The sequence below is a fragment of the Suncus etruscus genome, chromosome 13 (genome assembly GCF_024139225.1).
Source record: "Suncus etruscus isolate mSunEtr1 chromosome 13, mSunEtr1.pri.cur, whole genome shotgun sequence".
NCBI classification, from domain to species: domain Eukaryota; kingdom Metazoa; phylum Chordata; class Mammalia; order Eulipotyphla; family Soricidae; genus Suncus; species Suncus etruscus.
In genome coordinates, this window is record NC_064860.1 from 14,212,323 (window position 1) to 14,233,555 (window position 21,233).

General features: G+C 37.2%; 1 protein-coding gene across 1 annotated transcript in view; it reads left to right on the forward strand.

Moving 5' to 3' along the window:
- Nucleotides 1–21,233, forward strand: part of DNAH11 (dynein axonemal heavy chain 11) — a 331,898-nt gene that overhangs the window by 42,176 nt on the left and 268,489 nt on the right. The window contains 11 exon segments of the mRNA XM_049785980.1: nucleotides 3,480–3,617; nucleotides 3,928–4,052; nucleotides 4,882–5,077; nucleotides 7,372–7,476; nucleotides 7,811–8,203; nucleotides 10,742–11,074; nucleotides 11,234–11,488; nucleotides 11,566–11,735; nucleotides 12,318–12,540; nucleotides 16,402–16,518; nucleotides 16,628–16,714. Of these exon segments, the coding sequence (XP_049641937.1) occupies nucleotides 3,480–3,617; nucleotides 3,928–4,052; nucleotides 4,882–5,077; nucleotides 7,372–7,476; nucleotides 7,811–8,203; nucleotides 10,742–11,074; nucleotides 11,234–11,488; nucleotides 11,566–11,735; nucleotides 12,318–12,540; nucleotides 16,402–16,518; nucleotides 16,628–16,714 (2,142 nt within the window).

Below are 21,233 nucleotides of genomic sequence, written 5' to 3' on the forward strand. Positions count from 1 at the left end.
CACTTCGCCAGCCCCAAGATTGGTTTTTTGATTTTCCATTCATTGACTATTCATTTACTATTTCCTTCAGTTTTCCTATTTTTGGTTCATTTTGTTGATCACTTTCTAATTTCTAAGCTATGTCATTGAGTTATTTATGTAGGCCTTTCTTTCTTTCTAATGGATGCTTGCAAAGTTATACATTTTCCTCTTAGTACAGCTTTCTCCCATTGCTCCTTTAAGTTTTAGTATATTCTTGTTAGGTTTCTGCCTGGTTGACATATCAAGTGGTGACAAGTCAGTGTTTATTGTATTGTTATGATATCTTCCTTCAAGTGTCAGCAGTTGTTTTAAATATTTTGTTGCCCCCTCATTTGGTTTGTATGTTTAGGAGTGTGATTTCTTCCTGTTGTACATATTCCTTAATTATTAAGAAATATCCATTCTTGGCCCTTTTAACTTTTTTAAGACTAAAATCTGTCACCTGAAATTAGTATGGCCACTCCAGCCTTTTTAAGGGAGTTGTTTGCCTGAATGACTGTCCTTTAAACCTTTGAATTTGTGTTTGTTCTGGCTATTTAGATGTGTTTATTGTAGGTAGCAAAATGTTGGATTCAGATTTTTTATTTATCACTCTGGTGTATTTAGTTCATTGACATTGAGAGAGATGATTGTCATGGGCTTTAGTTTCATCTTTTGGTAGGAGTTCTTTGTGTTGTGGTCTTATTTCTAAGTAGATCTTTCAGTTCAGCCTTTAAGGCTGGTTTTGAGTCTGTAAAGTTCCTGAGCTGTTGTTTATCCATGAAGCTGTGTATTCTTTCTTCAAAACTGGATGTAAGTATGGCTGGGTGAAGTACTCTTGGCGATGTATTCATTTTGTTGAGTTTTATCACTATATCCCACCACTGCCTTTGGGCCAGGAGGGATTCTTGTGACAAATTTAGGTAAATCTCAGGGATGCTCCATTGAATGTAATTTCCCTTTTTGATCTTGCTATGGGGTTCATCATTGTGATTAGGATGTGTCTTGGGATGCTTTTTTTTTTAGCTCTCATTTGGCTCGTACTCTTCAGACATGTAAGATTTGATTGCATGCACTCTTTAGCTAGGGAGTTTCTCTGCAATGATATCTTTGACTGTAATACTTCATGGAGGTTTTCTTCCTGAGTCTCTGAAATGCCAATGGTTCTTTTGTTTTTCCTGTTGAGTCTTCTATTTTCATCTGTTCACATTCTTGAGAGCTTCTCCCATTGTCTTATCATTTGTTTTGAAGCTCTTTTTAATGTCTTTTGTTGACAGAGTTGTTATGAATCTCATCTTCTAGCTTACTGATTCTGTCTTCCACCTCTGTTACTCTGTTGGAGAGGCTTTCTAGTGAGGTTTTCATTTAGCCTACCAAGCTTTCCAGCCCCGTTATTTCAGTTTGAAGTTTTCTTATTTCTACTCTCAGATCTTCTTGATTCTTATTTATATTCTTTCAGTTTGTTCCATGCTTTCTTTGAGTTCTATGAACCGCTTCCATATTCTCCAAAGTCCTTATCTGAGAGAATAAATAGGTGTTTTGTACTTTTCAGGTCTTTGGAGCTATTATCTATCTTCTCTAAGCATGGTGGAGCACTGCATTGTTTCCCAATTGTAGCAAGTGTGATGTGATGTTTTGTATGTTCCATGATGGCATTCCTTGATAGGTGTACTCCATTATTGGCTCTTTGTCTTTGACTTGGATTCCTTCTCTCACTTGGGTGCCGTGACATGGCTTCTGGTTCCTAAAGCCTCCAGTTCTACCTCTCATGGCCTGTTATCTCTTATGCAGGTTCAGCTGCTCTGGATCCCAGCCTTGGGCTTCAGTCTCTCACCTAGGTGCTGTCCACATTGTTCTTGGGTCCTAACACAGCAGGCTCTGCCTCCTGCGTTCTTGTCTCTGATTCAAGTTTAGCTGCCCTCAAATTAAATTTTAAATCATGCTTTGGTATGATTTGATTTGGTATAATATGATTCCATATCACAGGAAAGCACAGACCAGACAGCCTGGCATCAGGAGCCAACTCAGCTACTTTCTGTGTATTTGGACAGGTTACTCCCTTCTACTTACTCAATTTCCTTATCTGGAACCTGGAAAAGCAGAACTTTTTTTACAGCTTTTAGAATAATTTTCCTGGCACATCATCATCATTACATAAACTTATCTTCACTGAAATATGTTGTATTGACATGCTTTTGCTTGCAAGAAAAATTCTCTAGTACTAGAACACAGAAAAATTTCAGAGAGTGGAAAAGAAGACAATAGGGCTAATTGAAACCTATGGTTATGATCACAGGATAGTCAAATGGTTGTGAAAAGTGGTCATGAAGATCACTGTGAGAATTAGGTTCAAGAGAGAACAGAAGGAGTTTGTGGCCCACTCACAATGCCATCCTGTTTAAGCCCAAGTGTCTGCTTTTCCCTGTCTCAACCTCTGCTCACTGGCTTCCTTTGCTTTCCAGGTCATTTCTGTTTGTCAGCAAGGCTCAGCTTCCAAATCTTTAGAGTCTTTTTTGTTTGTTTGTTTTGGCCACACCCTTTTGAGGCTCAGGGGTTACTCCTGGCTAAGCGCTCAGAAATTGCCCTGGCTTGGGGGAACCATATGGGATGCCGGGTGATTGAACCTCGGTCCTTCCTTGTCTAGCGCTTGCAAGGCAGATACCTTACCTCTAGGGCCACCTCACCAGCCCTGAGTCTTTTTTTTTAAATTAACATCTTTATGTAAACATCTCGATTACAAATATGATTGTAGTTGGGTTTCAGTCATGTAAAGAATGGCCCCCTTCACTGGTGCAACATTCCCATCCCCAATGTCCCAAATACCCCTCCCCCCCACCTGTACTCTAGACAGGCTTTCCACTACCCTCATTCAACATGGTTACGATAATTCTCAGTGTTTAGAGTCTTTCTGACAATGGTAATATACTTAGTTCTAGGCATTTGGTTTGAGAGGGACTTGCATATCAAAGGAGCTGGTACCCAGGGGAGAGTTCTTGTCTCAGAGAGGGGTCATTCCGATGTTCCAGGCCACTGAATGACCAGGTTGTATTTTGTGGAACTTGGGTGGCCATGAAATTTGGAAAGCCACTATAAATGATTAATGGTGGTGAGGTCTTCAGGTTCTCAATGTGGACCTTCCAGTACATTAAAACTTGCTCTGTTCTTAGCATCACAAAACACTAAAAGTGTTTTCTGGCACCCAACATGATGTGTTATCTCTGAGTAGAGATAGCTGTCAGATAGCAGATCATTCCTGATAGCTCTCATTCTCCTCCAGGAAGGGAAATGACTTTCTATTTACATTATCTTATATTATTTTACATAGAGCAACACACTGTAGGTTAGAAATGTTTCAGGGCGCTTGTAGGGTTGTTGATTTTTTTTTTTGTCTCTAGTGATGTCAATATTTTAGTGAGGCAAAGTGTTTGTGTTAAAAATCTGTAGTTCCTGACCTTTTATTTTTGCTTTGATTTTTATAGCTTTTGACAATATTTGGGAATTTTCTAGAGAAACCAGCTATCATGGAAATTTTCAGCCCCCATTACAGCACACTTGTGCACATGTTTGATGCAGAGTTGGAAATGTGTAAGCAATTATATAATGAACACCTGAAACAGGTAAGTGGGGCATGAGGTTGAACATGTCCAAAAATCAGTTTTGTGAGGTGAGGATCATCAAAATCATATTTAAAAATATCTGAAGATTAGATAGAGGCATTAAAATTTCTATACATGTATTTTAATTGCTTTTCTTTATGAAAATAAAATCCTACTTGGTATCATAACTCTTCTACAAATAAAATTACATCACATTTATGTTTTATGTACTAGTACTTTGAAAGTACCCAAGTGAGCCATTGCTTTCAGTGTTGGAATGTATGTGATTAAATGTTCTCTGTCTTTCTCTTCAACACAATATCAATTGTAGATTGAACAGGGAAATGTGATTCTTAACAAGAATATGCCATTTACCTCAGGAAATATCAAATGGGCTAAAGAGGTTCTTGAACGACTGCAAATGTTTTGGTCAAACTTTGCTTCACTCCATTATCTGTAAGTAGTTGGATTTATTTCATGGTAAAATGACCTAGTTGATTAAGATCATTGATAGGTCCATGAACTATTCATTTTAGTCCCATTGACTGCACTTGTTGAGAAGGATTAATTTCTGTGTTTTTCCTTATGTTCATCTCTGTGACTGTATCTAACATGAGGCATTGACCTTATATTTCCCATGTTTCAGAGTTTCAGATCATTGTTGTTTTCATTCAGTTTTTTGTTAATGTTGTTCATTTTTCCTTCTTCCAATAACTAAAATTCCTTCTGTTTGTAGACTTTACATGCCTTCATTTATTTTTTTGTAACAACTAGAATTTTGTTACTAGAATCTAGCAAAGCCACTGGTGCTCAATTAATTTATTTCTTTTCTATTATAAAAAATTTAGTCATCGATGCTGGAGAGATAGCACAGCTGTAGGGCATTTGTTTTGCATGAAGCCTACCTAGGACGGATGGTGGTTTGTTTCTGGGCATCTCATATGGTCCCTGGAGCCTGCCAGGAGCAATTTCTGAGTGCAGAGCCAGTAGTAACCCCTGAGCACCACCAGGTGTGACCCCCCCCCTCACAAAAAGTAGTCATTATGGATTACAAAGTCATTATTGTTTAAGTTTCAGTCATATCATATTCCAGTAACAATCCCTTCACAAGTGCCTTTCATTCTCACCTTCATTATATGTTTTGAAGCAAAGGCAATTAATAACCATTATTTGACTTTTGTAATTTTTCATCCTGGTTTTACAGTTTATTATGTTTTCTATTGTGAATTGCATTAAAGCACTGATGTCTAACCTATACAAAAGTAGAAAAACCATATTCCTACAGGTTCTTGGAGCATCCTAATGATGGCTTAGTTTATCAGAAGTATGTTGAAATGACATCTTTGCTAGACCAATTTGAAAATCATATCTATCATGAATGGAAAAGTAAAGTGGATAAAATTTGTGAATTCAATTTGAATCAACCCTTGGTTAAATTCAGTGCCATAAATGGTCTTCTTAGTGTCAACTTTGACCCACAGGTAAGGATTTGATATTTCTAAGATGTTTCATAAATGGTATCCTTTTACTCAAAATAAACTTATTGCTATTTGGGAGAAAATGCCAGTGCTATGAGAAATGTATTATAAATAACCTTCAATAGGTTTGTCTTACAGAGATTTGTTTCCCAAATATATTTTTATGTAGTTGATCTAACATAGTTACAATAGTGTTAAGTGTTTATGCTTTTGGTGTACAAAATTACTGCATCTCATTACCACCGAAGTGCCAAGACTTTCTGATACCCAAGTTATATTTTTTCTTTTATTTTTTTTACTCCTGTGTGGGCCAAAAACTAAAATAAAAAAGAGAGAGAGAGGAGAGAAAAGAAAGAGAAAACAGAAAAAGAGGGGGAGAGATTGAGGAAGAGAGGGAGGGAGAGAGAGAAAGAAAGAAAGAGAGAAGGAAGGAATCAGAGGGAAGAAGGGAGAGGGAGGGAGGGAGAGTAGGGAGAGAGAGAGAGAGAGAGAGAGAGAGAGAGAGAAAGGGACCAGTTATATTTTTAACTACTCTTTTATTTTGCCTTATAATTAGTAGCCATTTCCACCTCCACTGAATACTGAGTTACTGAGAATAGGGTCCATTTCATTTTCTTTTTGTTTTCTGTGTTTGAAGCAAATATCTGGTACTTCAAAACAATAAATATTCAACTGTAACGAATCATAAGTCTTTTACTATGTAACGTATGGTTTAAATAAGTTATAAATTATGATTTGAATACTAGTTTTAACACATACCAGATTTTTTTTTTTTTTTGGTTTTTGGGTTCACACTCAGCAGCGCTCAGGGGTTACTCCTGTCTCTACCCTCAGAAATCGCTCCTGGCAAGCTTGGGGGACCATATAGGTTCAGGGATTCAAACCACTGTCCTTCTGCATACTAGGCAAACATTCTGCCTTCATGCTATCTCTCCAGTCCCACATACCAGATTTTTAAAGTTTATTTGAGGAACCCACAAAATCTTTCTGTCATATTTTAGGTTGATAATGGTAAACTTTCCTTTTTCATAATTTGTTTCAAAGGGACAATGAGCTTAAATATGTTGGTCAAATTGATGTAATTGTTAAAAAGGCAATTTAAAAATATAAAGCAACTTGTAAGAGAATAAAAATGAACAATTCAGATGAGCATTACCTTTTATTATGTGAACATGCAAACTAATAGAAATGATATATTTCTGTTATGTGCTAATATTAAATATGTATATGTATGCATATCTATCTGTCTATCTATATCTCTATGCCTTTGTATATATCAGGGTGAAGAGGCTATACCAGTGATGCTCAAGAACTACTTATTGCCAGCTCTGTTCTTTTAGCAATTGTTGTTTTTAGCAATGCTTGGGGGAATTAACCCAAGCCTTTGCATCCTCACACATGAGATCAACCTCTCTGGCCTGCCATGTGTCTTTTTTCCATAAGTAATCTTCACAACTCTTAGCTTGCTAGATAGGACATACAAAAGTCTTAATTTCTTTCTTTCTTTTTTTTTTTTTTTGGTTTTTGGGCCACACCCGGCAGTGCTCAGGGATTACTCTTGGCTGTCTGCTCAGAAATAGCTCCTGGTAGGCACGGGGGACCATATGGGACACCGGGATTCGATCCAACCACCTTAGGTCCTAGATCGGCTGCTTGCAGGGCAAACACCGCTGTGCTATCTCTCCAGGCCCAATTTCTATTTATTTATACAAAAATTAGCTTTTCAGGAAAGGAGAATCATATAAGAATATTTTCCTTAAGTTTCTCTGACAAAATAGTGGTTTTAAATACATGGCTGAATTTTTATATGATGAATATCAACACTGATTTTTCTTTTTTACAGAACTTAGCACACTGATGCATGCATATGTTATCTAGAATAGTCACAATATTTTTTCTAACTAGATTTCTTCCAAACTTGCTTACTTTTTTTTTTTTTTTTGGTTTTTGGGCCACACCTGGTAACGCTCAGGGGTTACTCCTGGCTCTGTGCTCAGAAATTACTACTAGCAGGCTCAGGGAACTCTATGGGATACATCTGTCCTAGGTCAGCTGCATGCAAGACAAACAAATGCCCTGCCACAGAGTTATCTCTCTGACCTCAATACCTTCATTTTTTATACTTCCATATCCTATGGCATATTGTTTTTCTCCTTTTATAAATAAAAATACCCTTACTATAATAATTTGAAAAGATGATAATCATTAAACAAAGCTTTAACATTTTTTTATTTTAGCTTATGCTAGCTAGATGATACACTAAAAACAGGTAATATGTTTTGATTTTCTCTTAATAGTTAGTTGCTATATTGAGAGAAGTGAAATATCTTTTGATGTTGAAGAAGTCAGACATTCCGGATTCAGCACTAGCCATCTTTGAAAAGAAAGATACCATTTTAAAGGTTTGTGCATTTAGAAGTTGTTTTTATTTTTTTATTTTTTTTATTTTTTTTTTGTTTTGGGGCCACAACTGGCAGTGCTCAGGGTTTACTTCTGGCTCTTTGCTCTCAGAAATTGCTCCTGGCAAGCTTGGGGGAACCCTCTGGGATGACAGGGATAGAACCTGGGTCAGCTGCAAGGAAGGCAAACACCCTCCTCACTGTGCCTTCGCCCTGGCCTCTAGAAGTTGGGAATATTTTGAATATGAAAACACATCAAATTTTAATTGCTCACTTGTGGGCCAATGGTATTAAAGACAGAGTGGATAACTATAGCTGGAGGATGTTTCTTTCTCAGTACATTGGAAATCTTGAACTCCTTGTGCATGACTACAACAAGCTGAAACAAACGCTCCTGGACGTTGAATACCCACTGGTTGAAGGTGAGCTAAGGGCAGTTGATGAGCAGCTGCAGGCAGCGGCGACCTCGTTGACATGGCAGCATGACTGCTGGGGTTACATCGACCATGTGAGAACAGTCACTTCTGAGCTGGAGCGCAGAGTCGATCAGGCACAGAGCCACGTGAAGCAGATCCAGCAGGCCATGAGGGCCTGGGCCGACTGTCCTTTGCTTCCTAAGAGAGAGCATAGAAGAGACATGGCCTTGGTTTGGGAGGACAGAGGTTATTTGTTTGCTAAAAAATACAAGCTCATCCAAGAAGATGGCCGCAAGATTCTCCGTTTGGTAGAGGTACTTAGTTTCCTTTGGGTTTTGAAATTATTAGAAGATCTTTCCTCTGGTTTGGCAACAAGGGGACATGCGCTTTATCTGAAATGTAGGTCTCCTGTATTGGTCCAAAGAAGCTTTCAAGTTAGAGTTAGAAGTTGTAGTAACAGGCTCTGCTCCAAGGATATCTATTTAAAATTATTTTTTCTTTTTTGAAATTAATTAAGAAGAGCCATGATTACAAAGTTATTGATAAGTCTTAGGCATTCAATATTGTAACTTCAATCTCATCACTAATGTCAACTTCCTGTCACAGATTTCTCCTACTACTCTCTCTCTGTCACCCCAAGCCTCCCACCTACCACCTTGACAAACATATTCCAAAGTTTGGTGGTAGTAGTTGAGGTCAAGGATTATAGTATTCTTGAGCCTATGCTATGAATATATAGTTATATCATATACCCACATTTCCACTATAGCCCAGGGTTTACAGATACCCATTTTTATTTGTTTGGGTTTTTTTTGGGGGGGGGTTGTTCCTGGGTCTTTGCTCAGAGATCACACTGATGGGGCTCCAGGGATCCCATGGGATGGGGGGAGGATAAAATTCAGGTTGGTTGTGTGCATGACAAGCATCCTATCTGCCAAACTACTGCTCTGACTGTCAATTTCAGAGGAGAAAGAATAGCAGCAGCAAAACTGTAGAAAAAAATAAAAGGTAGTAGTAGGAAAAATAAAAGGGTATTCCTTAAGTGTTCCTTGTTTCTTGAAGCTTAAATTTTAATCAGGGAAGATAGAAAGAAAATAACATATACATACAACAGAGAGAAATGAAGCCGAGCAGGTGGGACAGGGAATTGTTAGGAAATGTTCCTTTATAGCAGTCCTGTTTCTGCAGCTGAGAGATACAGAGGGAACGAAGAGGTTGTCTAGAGAAGCTTGGTGTTTTAGAGAGTGAAGAGTACATACATTTTTATTTATTTATTTATTTATTTATTTATTTATTTATTTATTTATTTATTTATTTTGGTTTTTGGGCCACACCCGGCGGTGCTCAGGGGTTACTCCTGGCTGTCTGCTCAGAAATAGCTCATGGCAGGCACGGGGGACCATATGGGACACCGGGATTTGAACCAACCATCTTTGGTCCTGGATCGGCTGCTTGCAAGGCAAACGCCGCTGTGCTATCTCTCCGGGCCCCAGTACATACATTTTTAAATTAAAAAAAAAAAAAGTGTGTGCCACAGATGGTGGTGTGCAGGACTATACCCTGCTCCCAACTTGAGGGTCACTCTTGGCAGTGCTTGGAGTATCATACAGTACCAGGGAGTGAACCCTGACCTCTGTATGCAAAGCGTGCACTCTGATCATTGAACTTCTTAGCTCAGAAAGAAAACCTTTGAAGTAGATTATGATAGGCCTGTCTGAAGATTTTTTAAAAAATATTTAATAATTTGTCTATTTACATACCATGGTTACAGAAATGCTCCTAGCTGGGTTTGAGTCATAAAATGTATATCACCCTTCACTAGTGTAACTTTCCCACCACCAATGTTCCCCATTTTCCTTCTCTCTCAACTCCTGTCTGTCTTCAGGCCAGGCATTCTGTTTCTCACTCTCACTGTCATTGTCATGCTAGTTTTCAGTGCACTCACCACTTTTTGTGTTAAGCTTCATATCATGGGCTGGTCCTTCTATTGTCTCTGGATACTATTACCTTTCTGTCTTTTATTTTTCTTATCCCTCACAGATGAGTGAGACTATGTCTATCCCTCTCTCTCTGACTCATTTCACTCAGCATAATAGTCTCCATGTCCATCCATGAATAGGTAAATTTCATGACTTCATTTTTACTAGCAGATACAGAATATTCCATTGTGTAGATACATCATGGTTTCTTTAGCCACTCACTTGTTGTCAGGCACTTGGGATGCTTTCAGATTCTGGCGACTGAAAATAGTGCTGTAATAAACATTATAGTATAAAGGGCAGTTTTGTATTTTTTTTTTTGTATTCCTAGGGTATAACCCTAGGGGTAATATCGCTGGATCATATAGAAGCTCAATTTCAGTTTTTTTGATGAATATTGTTTTCCAGAAAGACTGGACTAGATGGCATTCCCACCAGCAGTGACTGAGAGTTTCTTTCTCCACACATCCTTGCCAGCACTGGTGGTTCTTGTTCTTTGTGATGAGTGCCAGATTCTTGGTCATGAGATGGTACCTCATTGTTGTTTTGATTTGCATCTCACTGATAATTAGTGAGGCAGAAAATTTTTTTCACATGCTTTTTGTATTATCTGTATTTCTTCTTTGAGGAACAGGAGTTAAGGTGCTTGCAGGCCTTGTTTTTAAATAATGACTTTTGAATGTATCTTATGAGTGAACTAAAAATTAAAAATTCTTTTTTGATCTTCAGCTTAAGGTCCTGCAAGCTAATAATTCAATATACTTATGTTGTGCACAAAAAAATGTAGATCCTTCTTTCAGAGATGCATAATGGGAAACTTATTTTATGCCAATTATCATCTATGTCTACCTGTTAACACTTGGATGTTTTTAGGAAAATAGGAAGCTCTTTAAGGCTGATCATTCTATGGATACATGGAAGATTTATGTGGAATACATCGACGACATTGTAGTGGAAGGATTCTTTCAAGCTATAATGCACGACTTAGACTTCTTTCTGATGAATACAGAAAAACATGTGAAACCTGCTCCATTTTTTCAAGTACAAATGATCTTAATGCCCCCTGAGATTTTGTTTAAACCATCCTTAGAAAAAGAGGCTGGCGATGGTTTCTATGACCTGGTCGAAGAAATGCTTTGCAATAGTTTCAGAATGTCTGCCCAGATGAAGCGTGTAGCAAAACATCTGGAAATAGAAAATTATCAGGTATTTCCTTTGTCAATGGTTAACAGCTTTTGTATTAGAGGCTTAAATATAAGTTATGAACTTAAGCAAGGGGGAATTTGAAAAAAAAATTGCCTTGGGTGGTGTTATTGAGAGAGAGTCAGGGTGGTTTATGTAAGTGCTTTATGTCCTCTCCTTCAGAATGATATGGATAATATGACTGGCCTGGCAGAGGTCCGGCAGGAGATCATGAAAAGAGTGTTGGATGTCATCACCAAAGTCTTGGATTTTAGGAATTCCTTAGACACTTATGCTTACCTCTGGGTGGAAGATCGAGCTGAGTTTCTGAAGCATTTCCTCCAGTACGGTCAGACTCAATCATCTGAGGAGATGGACACTCATGCCAATGATGAAATTCCTGAACAGCCTCCCACTCTTGAACAGTTTAAAGAACAGGCAAGAAAATCTCTTAGCTTCATATTGTAGTTATGGACTTTAGATTGAATGGTTACAACGTTTTTTCCTCTTTCCAGATCGACATGTATGAAGCTTTGTATGTTCAGATGAGCAAATTTGATGACTTTCGAGTGTTTGATAGCTGGCTCAAGGTGGACATGAAGCCCTTTAAAATGAGCTTGCTAAACATCATTAAGAAATGGAGCTGGATGTTTCAGGAGCATCTACTGAGATTTGTCATCGACAGGTAGTCTCTTTGGGATTTGCAATGATCCCTTTTATATGACTAACTGCCGTCAAAAATTGAGGTATTTTAAGAATATTAAAATGGCCAGTTTTAGTGTAGCATGAGTAAGTGTTAAATTAGGCCAGGGGTCTCAAACTCAATTTACCTGGGGGCCGCAGGAGGCAAAGTCGGGGTGAGGCAGGGCCACATAAGGGATTTCGCTTACCGAATATTTGCAATAAAAAAATCGCATTAGTAAGGAAAAAATCACAAAAAATCACATTGAACATTTGCATACCCCGAATAAAACTGCACGGGGTATGCGAATGCTTAATGCAATTTTTTTCTTACTAATGAGATTTTTATTGCAATTATTTGGTAAGCGAATAATCGCAAATACTGCGATATTTGAAGGCCGGCTGCGGACCACAGAATGTTGTATGGAGGGCCACGAATTTGAGACCCCTGAATTAGGCAAATAATGAAAATATCATTCAATCATTTTGTCTTATATGTTTATGGGTGTTTACGGATATTTCTTTGTGTTTTGATATGTGTTTGTACATATATATGTGTATTAATATTGGTACATGTATGTATTAGTCTGAATGAGCTACAAGAATTTATCAAGGAGACAGATGCTGGACTTCAGAGAGAATTGAGTAAAGGCAATTATAATAGTTTAGTTGACATCATGGGGCATCTTCTGGCTGTAAGAAGCCGACAGAGAGCAACTGATGAACTCTTTGAACCACTGAAAGAAACCATCACACTCTTGGAAATCTATGGCCAGACGATGCCTGAGCAAGTCTACCTTCAACTAGAGGTAAATGTGATAGGCAAATAGTCTTAATTGCCATCAGCTGAATGTCTCCCTTATTCAGTTTCTTAGCCTTATTCTATTATGCTGTTTTTAAGTTGCTGTAAATGTAAGCATTCATGTATTGTCTCTAGCTTTTGGATATTGTATAATAGTGTTATGAGCATTGTAATTAAGCTTTTGAGTATTTGTTTTTATTTCTTTTTGTTTGGTTGGTTTTGGTTTGGGGGCCACACCCGGTGATGCTCAGGGGTTACTCCTGGCTCTGCATTCAGAAATCACCCCTGGCTTGGGGGACCATATAGGGGGATTGAATGGCGGTCTGTCCTAAGTTAGTGCGTGCTAAGCAAACACCTTACCACTTGCACCACCACTCTAGACCCTATTTTTATTTCTTTTTAATACACTCTTAAGATCAGTGGAATTTAGAGGTACAGAATAATTTGCAGTCTAACTTTTTGAGGAACTACCAAGTTGTTTTTTTTACAATAGCTGCTCAGTTTTATGTGTCTCATTTTGTTTCGTGAAGATTAAATGCACCCGTTTACTTCTAAGTGCCTTCATTTTTGTAAAGACTACAAAGATTTACTACATCTGAGTTATGAAAATCTATTTCAGGGGCATAGCAATAGTACAATGGATAGGAGACTTGCCTTGTATGAGGACTACCTTGGTTTGATTTCCAGAACTCCATATCCCTGAGCCCACCAAAAGTGGGATCCCTGAACCCAAAGCCAGAAGTAAGCCCTGAGCATCATCAGGTATGGCCAAACTCACCCCTCAAAAAACAGAAAATTTATTTAAAACTGCTCTGAAGATTGAAAATCCAGTTCTTCATTAGTCAGATAAATATTTAGGCACATAGTTAAGTATTTATTTAGACAAATAGTTAAGTAGAGCCCACTATAAATATTTATTTTTAGGACTACTTACATATTTTATTTTGAGAGTGTCACAACTGGCTGTGATGAGGAATTTTTCCTGGCTCTGTCCTCGGGGATAATTCCTATTGGTTTTTGGGTATCTATGCAATGTCAGGAGTTGAACATGGGTCAGAAGTATGCAAGGCAATTGTTCTACCTGCTGTGCTATATCTATGACCCAAAATATCTGCATATCTTTGAGACAAAGCTTGAAGCTTAAGATAGAAAAAGAAGACATAACACAGATTATTGGGTTAGGGAGTAATTTTAGCCATCATATTCAGAATATGTATCATAAAAAGTTTAATCTGCTACTTCAAGTTGTGAGAGTCATGAAAACATTAGGGTTTTTTTTTTCTTCAGTATTTTAAATGCAGGACACACTTTTAGTTGTGTGTGTAAAGCTATGTCCATAATTCATTTTGACCAGAAGGAAAACCATATTCATAGTCAGTACAAGTTGCTTGTGAAAGATGCCCCAATTTTTTTTTCTTTTTTTTTTTCTTTTTTTTTTCTTTTTTTTTTGGTTTTTGGGCCACACCCGGCAGTGCTCAGGGGTTACTCCTAGCTGTCTGCTCAGAAATAGCTCCTGGCAGGCCCGGGGGACCATATGGGACGCCGGGATTTGAACCAACCACCTTAGGTCCTGGATCGGCTGCTTGCAAGGCAAACACCGCTATGCTATCTCTCGGGGCCCAATTTTGTTTTTCTTAAAGCAACTTGTGAGTGGTTATTATCAGTTTCTTTTTTCTTGTGTGTCTCAGCAGTTTTCAAATGTTCCTATGTTGGCCTATGCTAAGAGCTAAGAATTAAGAAACTAAGAACTAAGAAGCCCCTTTTCCCTTTCCACCTATCACCAGTACTTAGACACCAGGTTAAATTTATGACCTGTAGAGATTATTGGACTCCTTCCCTGTCGAGACACTTTCGTTAATTGTTTCCAGTCTCCTGACTACTGTCCAGTTTCCTTAAGACCCCAAACTCTACACTAATAACTAGCATGACAATGTTAATGAGTGAGAGAAGTAGAATGTCTGTCTCGAATACAGGCAGGGGTGAGGAAGGAGGGAAGGAGGCAATGGTGGTGGGAAGGTTGCACTGGTGAAAGGGGATGTTCTGTTTTGTAATTATGGTGCTTTAAATAAAGATTTTATAAGGGGCTGGAGAGATAGCATGGAGGTAAATTATTTGTCTTGCATGCAGAAGGACGGTGGTTCGAATCCCAGCATTTCATATGGTCCCTCATGTCTGCCAGGGGCGATTTCTGAGCGTAGAGCCAAGAGTAACCCCTGAGCACTGCTGGGTGTGAACCCCCTCCAAAAAAAGATTTTATAAGAAAAATAAAGATCCTTAAACTCACCCAACCTAGCACTAGTAAATGTGACTTGATCTCTAGGGGCCTCATCCTAGTGTTTGCCTGTTGAAACTTGAGCCTCAGATTCAGTGTTGCTCTTTTGTTGAATCATATGAATGAGGAAGATTTGGGAGGTTAGACTAATTTTTTTTAGTGACATTTTTTTCTTATTGGTTTGAAGTTTATTTTTGTCAGCAAACCTATCACCATAGCTCATGCTTTGAACTGGCTTAATAAATACAAATTGCAGCACAGGTAAGTATCATGTTGAGAAGCTAACTTACAGCTTCCCTTCTATGATCTCAGAAGACACTAGCAGTGATAGTCATAGTCACAGGGCCCATTGGAAAGGCATAATGAGACTGTTACAGATGGAAATATCAAGTATTGATGAGAAGTACCAGATGGAAGGACAAGAAGGTTTAGATCTCAAGAATCTTCGTTCCTGGATGCGCTGTGTACTTCTGATGGAAGGTTCTTTCCCCAAAACTTTGGGTCCCTGGTGGAAATTCACACACATGATCTCTTGGAATCAGCACTGTTCATGCCACTAGTATACTCTGATAGAATGAAGGCAGAAGATAACCTCTACCTTTGTGGCACTTCTCCATGAAGACACAATTTCTACTGGACATTGTGTGCTAGTGCTTCATAATTAACAGTTACCAATCATTCACCCAATATTTATTGAGGGTTACAAAATAGTCTTTGGAGCCTGTGATTTTTGTAGTTCAGCTGCTGTAAGTTGAAGACCATCACTGTGGGTGGTTTTGTGTGATAAAACAATTTCAGTGTCCTAGGAGATGACCCAGAGAAACAAGGCTTTGTTAGTCTGAACACAAAAATTCTTTTCAATAGCAATTATGTACAAAGCATTGTCAAAAAAAAAATAACTTGCTGTTGTCCTATTTGCATTGTGTGTGTATGTGGTGTAAGCAGAGTTAAATTACTACTTGGACTATTTTTTGTTTCTTTTGTTCTATATCAAGTAGGAATTAACCTTGCCTTGCCTTTACTTCCTCTTACTGCAGAAATCCTAGTCTTTTAAAATTAACCTAAATTCTCAGTCTTTCCATCAAGAGAGTGCACACACACAAAGCTGTGAGATCAGAGGGAAACTGAAAAATGAGATTGGGCACATTTTCAGCTCTGTCTCACCATATCTTGGGCATCATTTTTCACTTGCTGACTCACTATGCTTATGCTTAGCTCAACTCCTTCTATTTCAACTTGTTAGAGATCAGTGAAGTCATTTCCAGAGCAATTCAATTGTATTATAACCCTCAACTGCAAAATCATATGGAAATTTATGTTTATTTTGTAAATACTTTTGTTTATTCTGAGATAAATCTTACAGTAGAGAACAACTCTTTATGTTGGGAAAATACAAATCCAGAGGTGACAGGGGGTTTGCCTTGACTTTGTGCCTAGGATTTTTTCTTTTGACTTCTTTCTTTTTTATTGGTAACTCCTCCTCTTAGGATGAAGAATGACATAGGTTACTCCAAAGTAATTAGGATTATTTAATCCTATAGTTTTGACTTGTATTATGTATTGAAATGATTTCCCATGTGCATCTTTGTTTTGTAGGAATTGCCTGAAAGATGGGAAACAACCAAAAAGATTGCAGCCACAGTCAGACATGAAGTTTCTCCTCTTCAGAATGCCGAAGTCACTCTTATCAGGAAGAGATGTATTTTGTTTGACGTAAGCTAGCCACCATGTTGTCTGGGTAAATGTAAGGTTTTATAAGGATGAGTGAAAGTATCTGACATTCACTGAGTTTCTTTTTTTTTTTTTTTTTTGCCCTGAACAGGAAAAGCAGGCCAAGTTCAGAGAGAAATTCAGACTCTATGCTCCTCTTGGTTTTAATACAGAAAATCCATATGTCATGCTTGACAAGGTAATTCTCATCTCAGTTATCTTGTGCATATTTGATAGTTATTATTTTAGAAAGTAATTTTTTTGTTTGTTTTTGGACCATACTTGGTGGTGCTCAGATGTTCTTCCTGACTCTGTGCTCAGAACTTGCTCCTAGCAGGCTTGAAGGACAATATGGGGTGCTGAGGATCTGAATCTAAGTCAGCTGTGTGCAAGGCAAATGCCCTACCCACTGTGTTCCTATTTTAGAAAATAATTTTAGGACCTTATTGAATGCTTTCTCTGCATCTATTGATATAATCATATAGTTATTAATTTTCCTTTTGTGGAGATGGTGTACTCTGTTGATTAAGTATGTTAAACCACCTTTTCATTCCTAGAATAAAACCTGCTTGGTCATGGTATATGACCTTCTTGATGATCCTATTTGCCAGAATTTTGTTGAAGATTTTTGCATCTGTGTTCATCAGGAATATTGGTCTGTAGTTTCTTTTTTCTTTTTCTTTTCTTCTTCTTTTTTTTTTTTTTTTTTTTTTTTTTTTTTTTTTTTTTGCAGCATCTGTGTCAGGTTTTGGTATCAGGGTGATGTTAGCTTCATCAAAACTATTTGGAAGTGTTTCTGTTTCTTCATTTATCTGAAAGAACCTGAAAACGATTGGTAGTAGTTCGTCTTGAAAGGTTTGAAAGAATTCATTAGTGAATCCATCTGGTCCTGTTTCTGGGAAGACTTTTGATTACCAGTTTAATTATCTCAATAATGATGGGTCTGTTTAGATATACTAGATTATCCTGGTTCAGCCATGGAAGATTATAAGAGTCCAAGAATTTATCCATTTCTTCCAGGTTCTCATGTTTTGTGGTATATAGTTCCTCTAAATAGTCTCTGATTACCCTTATTATGCTGAGTGAAATAAGTCAGAGGGAGAGAGATAGACACAGAATAGTCTCACTCATCTATGGGTTTTAAGAAAATTAAAAGACATTTATTGTAATAATACCCAGAGACAATAGAGATGAGGGCTGGAAGGACTGACTCATGATATGAAGCTTACCACAAATAGTGGTGAGTGCAGTTAGAGAAACTATCATGACAAATGGTAGTGAGTGATAGGAATAGAATGCCTGTCTTGAATACAGGAAGGGGGTGAGAGAGGAAGGAGATGGAGGGAATGGGTGGTGAGAAGGTTGCACTGGTGAAGTGAGTGTTCTTTTTTTGTAACTAAAACCCAACAACAAACATATTAGTAATCATGGTGCTTAAATAAAGATAATAAAAATAAAACAATCCTCCCATAAGGCTGGAAAAGAAAATACTTTTAGGTGCTGGAAATGTAGGTCAGTGGTAGAGCCATATTAGCTCACATATGTAGATATGTACCTGACTTTAGTCACTGAATATACATGCACACAACCCAGAAAACAGTAAGCATTTTAGACACTGAAATATAGGTGTATTTTGCCTTAGTTTTGCAATTAGTTATAGAACTTGACCCAATTAAATTGAATTAAAAGCAATTTTTAAGTATGTTACATTGTGCTTTGAATCGTATCAAGCCATTTTCTTCATCAAAGTCATCATACTAGTGAAAGTAGTAACTCTAAGTATTTAAAATATATATAGCATATATTTCATATGTAATGTTAGTATAAATATATGCTTGTGTGTGTAAATAAAGAACTTTGTGTTAAGATTAAACGTTTTTCTTTCAGTTCTTAAAATATCCCTACAATGTAGTTTCTATTATTCTCCTTTTTAGATAAAGATACCAGACATAATTAAGTAATGTGTTGGAGATCACACAGTGGAGAAGTATTAAAACTCTAGGGGGCAGAGTGATGGTATAAAATACTGACTGGAATGAATGTTTCACATGCTATGTTCTCAGGTTTGAATCCCAGCACCTACATTTTCCCTTGAGCAGTGCTGGGTGTCATCCGGATTACCAAGCCAGGAGTAGCCTCAGCACTGCTGGGTGTGACATCCAAATCAAAAAACAAACAAAACTCATAAACACAATTTCTAGCTATCAAAAAATTTAAATTAGTAATCTTAACCATGTGTTTCTTATGTATATTTCTAGTAATATTTAATCATAGTGAAGAATATCCATAACTTAATAACTTTGAATACAATTATTATCAAGTCATTCAATCATGGGATAAGATCATACTGTCTTTTACATATATATTTTTTTCTGGGTCACATCCAGCAGCACTCAGGGGCTACTCCTGGCTCTATGCTCAGAAATTGCTCCTGGCAGGCTCGGGGAACCATATGGGATACCGGATTTGAGCCACCATCCTCTGCATGCAAGGCAAATGTCTTACCTTCATGCTATCTCTCCGGACCCTGTCTTTTATATTTTAATATTGAATTGAGTTTACTAGTATTCTCTTGTGGAGTTTTGTATCCACATTCATCAGAAATATTGGTGTATAGTTGTGTGTGTGTGTGTGTGTGTGTGTGTGTGTGAGATATCTTTGGTTTCAGAATCAGGGCAAGATTAGCTTTATAGAATGTATCTGTATAGAAGTTTTATTTCCTTTACAATTTTAGGGATGAGTTTGAAGAGTCTAGTGTTCTTTGAAAGCTTAGTATAATTGGCTAGTAAAGTCAACTGATTTTGGCATCCTGGTTTTTTGCTTTGTTTTTGAGGCACTGATTATTATTTTAACTTTATTATGTGATGGATCTTTTAGATTTTCTATCCTTTTCTAATTTTGTGTCATAAGCTGTTTTATTATTTTTTATTTTTGTTTTTTGATTTTTGGGTCACACCCGGCAGTACTCAGGGGTTACTCCTGGCTCTGTGCTCAGAAATCACTGCTAGCAGGCACAAGGGACTATATGGGATGCTGGGATTCGAACCACTGTCCCTCCTGGATTGACTGCATGCAAGGGAAACGCCCTATCACTGTGCTATCTTTCTGGTCCATAAGGTGTTTTATTCTAAGTAGTCCAGTTTTTCTAGATTGTCCAATTTGTTGCCATGTTAATTATTCATAATACTTCCACAACTTTATTTTTATAGGATCTTTTGTACCTTATTATTTATATCTGATTCTATTTGTGATTTCTTTCCTTTGTGAGTCTGGCTGTTTTGTTTATTCTTTCTCTGTTAACTACTTCTTCCTTTCATTAGTCTTTTGTACTATTACTATTGTTTTATGACAGTGTAGAAAGAACAGAAATTAAAAAGTTGCAGAGAGTCCAGTTAACAGGAAACTTAGAAATTTAAAAAATACATTTTTTTAAATTGTAATTTTTCTATTTCATTGTTAACCTATTATATTTGGCTAGTCCTAACCAGTAAAAAAAAAATTAAAATAAGGTGCCAGGGCAGTGGTGCAAGCGGTAGGGTGTTTGCCTTGCACATGCTAACCTAGGACAGATCATAATCAGGAGTAACCCCTGAGTGTCACTGGGTGTGGCCCAAAAACCATGATGGGGGAAAGCATGAAGTGAGAAACAAAGTTGAGTTTCTGTGTTGCAAGTCAAGGTTCTAGAGTAATGTCTAAACTTGACAGACCAAGAAAAAAATAGTTCAGTCAAAGAACTGGAGAGAGAACTCCACTTGTCAAACTGTAACATAATTTGTTCTACATAGATGGATAGTAGGTGACTCTGCTAAAAAAAACCATATAGTTAACTTTCTCATGTGGTGTGTGTTTAGCCCCACTGTTTCATTTAATGAACTTTTCTTAGCATATTTTTGCACTATTCTTTTCTTGGTTTTGGGTCCCATATCTTGCAGTGCTAATGGTTTTCTTGCTTAATACTCAAAGATTACTCCTGGCAGGGCTTGGAGCATGCAAGGCAAGCTTCCGACCCTCTGTACTATCCTCCCAGGCTCCATTTTGTACTATTTATAATGTTTAAAATTTTTAGAAAAAAATGCGAAAGTGGTGATATCTACCTACTTGTAAATTAAGAAAATGAAATTCCTGAAATTCCTCAAAGTTGTCTGAGAAGTTGCTTTTTTAGTTCTTCAAAATCTTTCTTTTGTGAAAGTAAAGCTAGTACAGCAGGTAATGTGCTTGTGGCCAACCTGGGTAAAATTCCTAGCACCACATAGACCCCGTTAGCATGATACCTGAGCACAGAGCTAGAAGTAAGCCTAAGCACCACTGGGTATGACCCCAAAACAAAATATTTTAATGTGTAAAGCTTTAAAAAATTCACAATGTGAATAATTTTATGTTGATACATTTCAGAATGTAAGTGAAATAGTAAGTCCCCAAAATATGCAATTTAGCAAGAGAAGAGAATTAAGAGAAATTTAAGGGAAAATCTGAATATGTCTTTAAAAGTATATGTGTTTTATCCTAAAAATGGGAATGTTGGTTTTTATTAGAACGTATTATAGAAAGTGTTTAAGTATTTTATTAATTATTTATTAATTATTTATTAATAAATAATTGTAATAAAAATATCTTCGATGTAATAAAATCCTTGGATATTCATAGAACCATTTATTATAAATGAAAAATTAATTGTTGAAAAGTATAAAATCCCTTAGCAAGCAAGGATTTAAACCCAC